We start from the raw sequence: 11,089 nt of genomic DNA on the forward strand, positions 1-11,089 counted from the left end.
TCCATTCACATATGAGTCTGCAATAATAAGCTGACAGTGGTTTAAGTTGATCACTAGAAAAATGTTACTTTAAAATGACAGTACATTACAATGTAAGTATGGCTCATGTTTGAATTCATGTGGCCAAAAGATGGCACTGTTAGCAAAGTTTCCATAAACGAGGGCAGTGAAATGTGCGAAGTCTACTCCTTTGCCCTTTGGAGCTCTTTCACAAAGAAATACACTGAAGATACACACAGTGATAGCTAATTCTAAACAACGTCCTGTTGCATTAAATGCTCTGCATAGCAGATATGGATCACAATCATGTACATTCTTGTAACACGTGTTGGTTAAATTTGACCAGAAAATTGACAAAGATTGAAAACATAAATCTGTGATTAGTTAAAGCTTAACAGTAATCTGCCACTGTAGGTGGCCAGCTAAACATTGTGCAAAACACTGAGGCATCAGAAGTACGTCTCAGCAGGATGCTTTTCAGGTAGATCGAAGCTGGGGCTGATGACAGCGATGGGTGGATTTCCACCCGGTCCTCCTCTCTCATAGTACGGCATGTTTGACTTTTCATTCAGCGCATACGGTGTGAGGGACAGCTTTAATTTCTGCACGAGAAATGAAGTAAAATTATTTCCACACAGCTTGATTATATATGAACATGTGCGTGAGTACTACACTATATTGCTAAAAATATTTACTCATCTGACTTCAGACACATTTGAACAGAGTGACATCCCATTCTTAATCCATAGGGTTTAATGTAAAGATATAACAGCTTCAACTCTTCTGGAAAGGCTTTCCACAAGGAATGTTTATGGGAATTTTTTGGCCATTTTTCCAGAAGCACATTTGTGAGGTCAGATGCTGATGATGGACGAGCAGGCCCAGCTGACAATCTCCGCTCTAGTTTTCAATTTCAATGCTGTTCTATTAGGGTCAGGACTCTGTGCAGGCCAGTCAAGTTCTCCCACACCAAACTCACTCATCCATGTCTTTATGGACCTTACTTTGTATATGCAGGCATGTTGGAACAGGAAGCGGCCATCCCTAAAATTGTGAGCATGAAATTGTCCAAAATGTCTTGGTATGCTGAAGCATTAAGAGTTCCTATCGCTGGAACTCAAGGGCCAAGCCCAACTCTTGAAAAGTACCCCACACAATAATCCACCAAACTGTATGCTTGGTGCAATGCAGTCAGACAAGTGGTGTTCTCCTGACTCTACCGAAAGTTGGTGACCTCTGTGAACTATGTGCCTCAGCGCATCCACTGACACCACTCTGTGAGTTTACACTGCCTACTATTTGTTGCTGTCGTTCCCAATTGTTTCCATTTTGTTGTAAGACCACTAACAGCTTTAAGACCGGACTCACTGCATAGGTGGCATCCTGTCACAGTACCACACTGGAATTCACGGTGCTCCTGAGAGTGATCCATTCTTTCACAAATGTTCGCAGAAGCAGCCTGCACACCTAGGTGTGTGATTGTATACACTTGTGGCCATGAAAGTGATTGGAAGACCTTAATTGAATGATTTGGATGGGTGAGTGAATACTTCTGGCAACATAGTGTCTATGCATATGATATGTACATCACCTCCATGATGGAGCCAGGCAGCACCCACAAAGTGTGAATGGCACCCAGAGGAATCCAGATGATGGAGGCCAAAGCAATGATCCAGCCGACCCCCTGACCCCAGGGAGGGAAGACGTACTCCCCATAGCGGGCAGGTTTGAATTGAATGATGGAGAAAATCAGGATGACCTGTATCAAGGAGCAAACAATTTAAGTTTGGATTTAAGTTTTAATTATTTCAGATGAAAATCTACATTATATTCATGTGAATAAAACAAATGCCCGTTAACATACAGTGATGAGCACAGGAGCAACTATAAGCCAACACAGTCTGAAGAAGATGTTTGCTTTGTGTCCATTCATCTCCTCCAGGTTGGCTGAAAGTCTTTTTACACCTGCAGATGGAGAAGTACTTTGGACCAACCTTTACTTGTCAATAAACATCTGTGCACATTTTATTTGCATGCTGGCAGATTAGAGACTCTAATCGCTGTTTGATTAGAGTGAAACTCGGATACTACACATGGCCATAAAATGTGTTAAGATACTGCCAAAAAAAGTGCTACATCATTCTAAGTGTGCAATGAATGAAACGCATGTCTCTCACCATAAATCCAACAGGTGGCCATGACCTCAAAGAATGCCAGAAACATGATGGATACTATGGCAGTGTAATGATCCATCAGCTGGAAAACATAGATTCCCACCTGGACAAAGGCATACTCTTTAGGACAGCAAGGAAGGGAAAATGAGCACCCTTCAATTTCTTTTTTATTTGGTTCAAATTCAAGCAGGAAATACAGTTTGTACCTGCATGACACAAGGAATTCCAAAGAGGCAGGCTACGAAACAAACCGCAAGAACAAACAGTTCCTTTTTCTTGAAAATGTGAATCACGTCTTTGTAGAATTGATCCATGAGGCTGGTGACCATCACTTCAACCATTGCAAACTGCAGTGTGGGAGTGGGACATAAGAATTTCATTATGAAACACTATGCAAACATGAATTCCCATCCTGAGGTTACCAGTAAAGTACCTCACTGTCCAGTCCGAGGCAAAGCAGCATAAAGAAGAACAACACTGCCCAGAGCTGAGCCACTGGCATGTTGGCAAAGGCTTGCGGGTAAACAACAAAAACTAGTCCTGGACCTGTATAATAAGACACGTAAGATGTCAGAGCAGCATTTATAACTGAACAAGCAATTCTTCTTAATAACAGATGACTGTGACTTTATAAAAACATTTCAATCAAATTTGTGTTACTGTAACATTATTGTAATATTATTGTAACATATTGTCCAGATCAATAATCTGTAAAGACAAGACAATCCTTCTTCAGCTCCAACCCTACTTTATGTCCCCATTTACCTACACTGCTCAAAAAAATAAATAATAAAAAAATCAATGAACACTTTTTAATCAGAGTACAGAATCATAAAATGTGGTTAATTAAACTTCTGAGAGATTATATAAGAGTCAGAGGGGGTGTTAATCAGCTTCAGCTGCTTCGGTATAACTGAAATTAACAACAGATGCACTAGACGGGCAACAATGAGAAAACCCCCCAAACAGGATGGTGTTACAGTTGGAGGCCACTGAGGTTTTTCTACCTCCTTATATTTTCTCACTGATTTTTTTCCCCCATTTTCTATTTGGCTTGGGTCAGTGTCACTGCAGGTTGCATGAGGCAATGCCTGCACCCTACTGAGGTGTCTGCTGCAGGACGGCACATCAATGCGTACCATTTCCAGCAGGTTTGCTGTGTTGTGTTAAATTCTGCCCTCTGTGGGTTGATAACTTTCCCTTCAACTGAACAATGTGGAATCTTTTCATTCCTAACACATTACCCAGTCCATATCAGTATCGATATCTAGCATAATTTCTTTTTTTTTCCCATTGAGGTCGGATGTGTTTTCATAGTGTTCCTTTCATTTTTTTTGAGCAGTGTATTTTCTTATCACTTATTCCCATCTGACATTAGGCAAAGTGGAGGATAGATCCTTTGAGAATAGACTCACTCACTAATTTAAAAAAGAAATCACTCACAAACAGTCATCCCTTTTTTTTTTCTTACCATCCACAGCCAGATCACTGACAGGAATGCCCTGCAGGTATGACATGTACCCAAAGGCAGAGAAAATGACAAACCCTGCCAGGATGCTGGTTATGGAGTTGATAATGGATATGCTCAGTGTGTCCCTGTGGGGAGACAAGACGTCTTTTAAATCACTAACAAGAAATCACAGCTATTTTCAAGAACTGGCGGTCAAACATTTACTTCAAAATGTTGTTGTTGAAGTCATTGTAGCTGGACATTGCCATGAGCGAGCCAAAACCAATCCCAATGGAGTTAAAGATTTGAGCCGCAGCATTCACCCACACCTGAAACACAGACCACTGCTAATCAGTACCAACACAGATTATCAGTAATAACACGACTCTCCCCGCTGCTAGAACAGTTAGGGTACTCCTCCAAAGCTACTACTCATTTCTTCTCTTGTTTCTTACCTCTACTGAGAGCAGCTCATCCCACACAGGCACAATGAAGAACTTTATCCCCTCTAATGCTCCAGGAAGCTGTGCATTATTGATCAGCAGGGCAATCAGAATAACATACGGGAACAGGGCAGTAAAGTACACCACCTGCACACAGAAAACGTATATATGGTATTAACTGTGGTCCAGTGCTCCACTTTCTTTCTTTTTTCTTTTTTTTTTGCTCAGGTCTCAGTTTCTCTCTCACCTTGCCTGTTGATTTCACCCCCTTAAAGATGCAAAAGTAAATGAGGATCCAGGCCAGAATGAGAATGAGGAAAAGATCCCACCGGAGCACTCCTGTATCCTCTACTCCACTAGTCTGCTCTAGCATCTTATATCTGAAAGGTGCCACAGTAAAAGAAATTAGAAAAACATTAATATTCTGAGTGCCCAAAGGCATGCCTTAAAGCTAAACACATGGGCCAGATTCATTTTTTAACACTGTCAGGAAGTCATTAAAATAGACCTTTTGACATATCTGATTCAGTGTTTGCAGTTTCTTGCTTTTTAACCATACAAGTTAATTTGATATCCACTATAAGTATGTATCTTCAGAACAGTTTTTTATTTCTCTACAAAAGGTAAAGATGTGCATTCATGTGGAAAATTCTACATTCAGAGGTTAAACAATATGGGTTTGATTTTCATGCATGTGAATATTTTTCCTACTTGTACACTTTTATACTTTTATCTCACAAGTTACTTTCCTGTAGAATGAGCAATACTGCATAGTACAATTGACACACACATTCAATTCAGTTCCATTCACTTAACATGGACTCATCAGATAAGAGGAGGCACTTGGCAACAGTGGGAAAGAAAAACTCCCGAACAAGGCTCAGGGAGGAGTGGCCATCTGCAACGACCGGTTGGGTTTGAGGGAAGGGAGACAGAACAGAAGAATCAGTGTAGAAGAGAGTCAGAGTTTAACAATAAGTAATCATTAAATGAAGGATGGTCTATGTGATGGATGCATGCAACCACACAACTGAGATACTTAGGTAATATTCATTTGGTCTTTTGTCTTATGTTTACGTTATGCTCTAAAGTTTCTGTGATCATAAGTTAACTAATTTGATATTTTGAGTTTACCTGTAATGCATGACAGCACTAAGCTATAGCCCAAATGGTGGCATAGACTTTGCTTTGCATTGTTTGTTATTTTATATAGGTATGTTATATTGATTATATTTCTGCTCTTTCTGAGTTACCTGACCTCCGCTCCAGTCCTTCCTGGTTTGGCTGAAAGAGGAGGCTGAGGGTGGAGCTGGTTTAAATGCAGAAGCCAATAAAGTGGACTGGACCATGTATTGTGATCATGCAAGGGGAATGGGGTTCTTCTTGAATGATGGTTATCTGTTATCTCTTTAGTTTTCACCTTTGGTGTATATAATGGTTTATTCATTTGCTATATAACTGGAGCTGTTTCTCATTTGGGCAGGTCAGTTTGTTATGTTTTTGTTAAGTGATTTTTGAGTAGCAGTCTGTTAAGTTAACCTCTTTTATGGGCCCACTTGGTTCTTAAAAACTTTATTTTTTGTTATTTTGAATTTTTGTAATCATCTTGTCCTTTTTGGGGGTATAATAAAACCCCTTTTTTTTTTTTTTTTTGAAGATTACATTTGTGCCTGTGTGTTCCTGGCTGCTTGGATCATGACAGTCTATAAACACACAATGAGTGAGTGAAAAAGAAACATTTAGTGCACCATGGAAAGCCAATAGCAACCTAGGCGTATTGTAGCATAGGTAAGGGAGGGTGCAGGGTCACCTGATCCAGCCATAAGTATAAATTTTATCAATATGGAAAATTTTAATCTTAATCTTAAAAGTAGAGCGGGTGTCTGTCTCCCAAATCCAAACTGGGAGCTGGTTCCACAGAAGAGGGGCCTGAAAGCTGAAGGCTGTGTTTCACATTCTACTTTTGAATACTCCAATGTACATGTGCAAATACTTTTAAATAAATAGGAACCACAAGTAAATTAGCCGTCTGAGAGCAAAGCGCACATTGCCTGATTATTCAAGACCTTGTATATTAGGAGACAGTTTTGAATTGTCTTTGAATATGTCTTTTATCCTGTCTTCCTTCTCTCACCCCAACCAGTCGCAGCAGATGGCCGCCCCTCCCTGAGCCTGGTTCTGCCGGAGGTTTCTTCCTGTTAAAAGGGAGTTTTTCCTTCCCACTGTTGCCAAAGTGCTTGCTCATAGGGGGTCATATGATTGTTGGGTTTTTCTCTGTATCTATGAAGCGCCTTGAGGCGACTTATGTTGTGATTTGGCGCTATATAAATAAAATTGAATTGAATTAAATTGCAGATTAAACTGTCATGACTGTGTGCTGTCAGGCAGGCTGGATTGGACCCAAACGCAGGACTCACGGAGGCAGAGGTGAACTTAAGATACTCGGTTTAGCACAGAAAACGAACTACACTGGGAAAACAAACTAACAGGCAGGCAAACGAGAAAACGGAACACACAGTGAAAATGAGGGTGAGCAGCCGTTAACGACACAACAGAGAGCAAAGGAAAACACAGGGCTTATATACAAAGGGAGTAATCAGGGAATGGGAAACAGGAGGGAGACACAGCTGGGAGAGATTTGGGCTAACGAAACAGGGGGCAAGTAAAACTGAACACACTGACATCAGACATGAACCTTCAAAGTAAAACAGGAAACAAGAAACAATTTACAAAGATGCAGACTTGACACTGAACTAAATCTAGAATAATAATCAAAATAGAACCAGAACATGAATCATAATACAGAAATATACCAAAATATAAGAAACTGAAAAAGCTGTGTCAAAATGATCCAGATCCGTGACATAAACAAGGAGCCAGTGAAGAGAAGCCAATACAGGAGAAATGTGTTCTCTGTTTCTAGCTCCTGTTAGCTGCAGGATTTTGGATCATAAATTTAATAAATGGTTGACAAACACATGGAAATTAAAGGATTCAAGTAACTTGAACCCACATTCCTTTCCTACGCTTATCCATTAACTGGAGTGAAATGAGTTAATGAGTTTATAAGTAAATCTGAAAATGTGAGGTCTTAATCTGCTGTTTACTGCAAGATTTTCACTGTGAGTAAGTTCTTTCTGAGAATCTTTCCCTTGCTAAAACTAGAAAGTGAAACAGATCAAAGCCAATAAAGGTGACATGTGTCTTAAGATTTATCACACTTCAGTAAAATATTCTATCAGTTTGCTCATTTCTTATCTGTGACCTTCACTTTGATAGCTCTCACGTGACTCTGATAGGTTGTACATCCAGTTACATTTGTTGTTGTATCAAGTTTTTTTTTTTTGTTTCACCTCTGACATAATCCCCAGAAGTTACTTTGTGTAACCAGTACAGTCTTTTTAAAAATTACTTTAATTTTATAATGCTGCTCAAACTCAGTCATTATTTAGCTGGATTTAATAATCTGCAGAAATAGTGATCACATCCAATGAAACATACTTGAAGAACTCTTGGCTAGCTGTGGAGGAGTAGCTGCTGTTGGTAGCGTGATTGGTGCAGTTAGGTGTGTTCCAAGTATTGTTGCAGTTTTGCCATGGTAGTGGTGCCTGGAAGGAGCTGAAGAGGTAATAGAGAGCCCAGGTGATGACGACATTGTAGTAGGTACACATAATGAAGGAGATGGCCACCGATGCAATTCCCACTCCTGAGGTCAGATAAAACATGCATCAAAATAAATTTCTCCGCTATACATTTTTAACACTGGACACCAAAATTTAGTCAAAGTACCTTTTAACAGTGGGCAGACAGTAGCCAGAGCAAGTACAGGACCTCTCCTTGTGTACTGCCCCACAGTCAGCTCCATGTAAAGCAGAGGGATGCCCAACACCACCAGCATGAGCAGGTATGGCACCAGAAAGGCACCTGCCAAGAAGTAATAGTGAGTTAAGCACATTTTCAGAAAGAAGGCCAAGACTGTGGTAGTTTTATGACATCATTTAAACTTTAACTTTAGCACACATGAATTACTGTCAGGCAAAGTTTGACCCCATACAAATATTAACGATTCTGCAAAATTTGCAAGTATAAAGCCAGATTATAGTATGGGTTTATGAAGCGCCATGCCTCATTAAAAACAACAACAACAACAAAACAAAAATCAAATTAAAAAAATAGTTTGAAATCACACTCACTAACAACACAACACATACAGTCAACCTTTGGACCCCATTTTTAGTCCTGTGTGTGCAGGGATTACAGAGGGCGGCACATTACCACAGTTCTGTTCGAAGATGTAACAAATGTTTGATTTCTCACCTCCTCCACTCCGGTAGCAAAGATAGGGGAACCTCCAGACATTGCCCAGACCTACAGCACAGCCGATGCCGGCCAAAGTGAACTCTATCTGTCTGCTCCACGTTGGCCTGGTGGGCTCTTGATCTGTGTCTGCTCCTTGTGTCAACATTGTTGCTCGCCTGGGCCTAAACTCCATGGACAGCTGAGCAGGATTTAATTGTCTCTGGGTGATATAACCTCCCTTTTTTATGATCATTAATGATTAGCTTAGCAGAAACACATTAGTGTATAAAAGCTCAGAGGGCTCAGAAAGAGAGGAAAGTTTGACATTTGTTAATAGGTGCATGCTTTGATTGACTGTAAAATAGAAACAGAGGTAAAAAAAAAAATGCAGAATTTTATTTTCAAAAACTGAACTACCTGAAAACACCTAGCCAGCCAATGTAAACAAATAAATCTAACTCTTATTTATGGATGTGGACTCACTTTATATTTTATTTAATATCTACATGAGCTCTTATCTTATCTCTTATCTTACTAAGTAAAATATAAATAAAGTAAATAAATAAAATGTGAACAAAAAAAAGTCTTCTGTGAAGTTTTTTGCATGTGTAAATTATGCAGCACACAAAACAAATATTTAGGAATTTACATAATTTATTCTCAACAGTATGTGCTCTGACACAGATTTCAAATGGAGTCATGAAGGCCAAACAAATCATGTTCCTGTACACTAACCTTAACCCAGCATAGTCAGCACACAAAGCAGTGGTGACCTGAAACATGTAATCATTCGCAAAAACAGCAAGCAAAATCACACAGCTTTTCAAAAAAGAACCTTCTTTCTTAAACCCGTGTGCCAGTTAAATGTTGATTGAATTCCTGCATTTTCCCATGTTACTCATGGAAAAATATATTTCTAATGTTGACATTTTAAAGAAAACATGTTCTCTACTTGTGTAAAGTGGAAACAAGCACCAAAATAGCATAGAATATACAAACATGAGTCTCCTAACAAAAGCATTTCAAGTGCTTGAACATTAAACACATGCTCTGCCGATCACAGTATAAACACTACTATGCAAGCAAGATTTATTGCATCATGACATCAGACAGTTGAGGAAAGAGCTAGTGTGAAGCATCCCCCAGGGATGTGGGTTAAAAAGAAAACACATCCTGCCTGCAGAGAAGGGGTGCAGCAGTAGACATAACTGGTCCACAAACCCTCAACCTGTGTGGTACAGCCAATCTGGAGGCAGGAAGATGGTGCAGTGTTAAGCAGTATCACTGCAGAGGACGGAGAACACATACACAGAAGCACAAACAGATTCTGTAAATTATTTCCTGTTGTGATGACATACAGAGAGTTTGCAAAAGCACAAACTTAAAACTGATGAAAAGTAATTCCAGGATGTCAGGCATCAAGCAGCTGCAGGCCATGCTAGTCACGTTTGGTTTTCTTTTTATTTTCTTGTAATTTATTTTCTTATAATTTTTGGTTTTCAATTTTCATTCATATTCAAGAGTAGCTTTAGGTTATTTTCACTTCTGTTCTGTTAAAAAAAAAAACACGTTATTTTTCATTGGTTCAAATATTTGTTTGTTTTTTAGTGTTTAATTGTACTGGTGTCTGTGTAATTTCAATTTATCAGGTTATGTGGGCAGGCTATATACCACGCCAATGCCTAGACAGGAAAAGAAGTCAGGGTTTCAACAGTAAAAAGGCAACCCTGCAGGGCAAGTTTTGGTACCATTGTACTTCAGTAATGCTCTGAGGTATTGCAACAATCTTCTGCAAGGGTGTGGCATACATGGTATCTCTATGGTAGGTCAGCACTGCCTGTGGCCTGTTTCTACCCCCAGAGAATTAGTACCCTGTGAGTCTGCCTTGTTCTTTTGTATTGTAGCATAGTCTCTAACATGTATGACAGCTATATGGAAAACATACCAATGTGAGAAACTTAAAAGTTATTCTAATTAAATGTATCAATAGCAGTTACAAATGAAACCTTAGTGACACTAAGATCAAGCAGCATTATTCTTTTACATTAAACCAAAGGTAAACTAGGCCTTTTGAGGAAGCCAGTTCATTTCAGACTGATGAAATAGTATCTTACAATAATACAGTGGAATGGCTTCTTTATTACAAAAAATAAAAAATAAATAAATAACCTTGACAAAGTATTACAGCAGGACTCCAATTTTAAACAGGCAAGCAGGAGGTGTAACTGTTAGCTGACGGCACCTACAGGGGGGGTTAAAATACTCATGAACTCTTGTACTATGAGCATTTGGTCAATTAAGTGATTTCTCAGAGATGATAATCTCAAAGTGCCATGCTGAGCCTGCAACTGTTCAACTTGCCTGTTTTGTTAAACTGTAGTTGAGGTCTCCTCATCATCTTCAAGGTTTTCCTTGCTAACATGCTGAAGAAGTTAGTGAAAACTTTTTCACACTGCATTCCATCTTTTCTATATCACACATTATTCAAGGTGGTCAAGTAAAGTAAAACTTATATTTTACCAATAATGAATCACAGAGACTCATCTAATTGCGATTCCTATCTCTGTTTCCACACAAAGCGGGGCTCAGAGCAGTAAAAGTAGAGCCAGCGGCACATTGCAACAATGCACAAACAACCATAAACTGCTGCTGGCCATCATTAATGCGAGATAGACACGCCTGTGAAATGAAGCCACTACAGTGTCCAGTGGAATCCAAAACAA

At 39.4% G+C, this 11,089-nt stretch overlaps 1 protein-coding gene across 2 annotated transcripts; it reads right to left on the reverse strand.

Moving 5' to 3' along the window:
* Positions 1-2: 2 nt before the first annotated feature.
* Positions 3-6,946, reverse strand: si:ch211-283g2.1 (sodium- and chloride-dependent GABA transporter 1). Of its 2 annotated transcripts, none has more exons than XM_040014647.1 (11): positions 6,485-6,946; positions 4,315-4,447; positions 4,080-4,214; positions 3,850-3,953; positions 3,646-3,770; positions 2,608-2,720; positions 2,381-2,521; positions 2,178-2,277; positions 1,865-1,965; positions 1,592-1,759; positions 3-602 (listed from the first exon to the last, which is right to left on the reverse strand). In XM_040014647.1, the coding sequence occupies exons 2-11, from the start codon at positions 4,438-4,440 to the stop codon at positions 450-452; spliced, it is 1,266 nt and encodes a 421-aa protein (XP_039870581.1). In that variant the 5' UTR covers positions 4,441-4,447; positions 6,485-6,946; the 3' UTR covers positions 3-449. The 2 variants fall into 2 exon arrangements, with proteins under 2 accessions (XP_039870581.1, XP_039870582.1); XM_040014648.1 differs by lacking the exon at positions 6,485-6,946 and adding an exon at positions 5,326-5,336.
* Between the last annotated feature and the right edge of the window lie 4,143 nt (positions 6,947-11,089).

Source organism: Simochromis diagramma, unplaced genomic scaffold (genome assembly GCF_900408965.1).
Source record: "Simochromis diagramma unplaced genomic scaffold, fSimDia1.1 OVJJ01000676.1, whole genome shotgun sequence".
NCBI lineage: Eukaryota > Metazoa > Chordata > Actinopteri > Cichliformes > Cichlidae > Simochromis > Simochromis diagramma.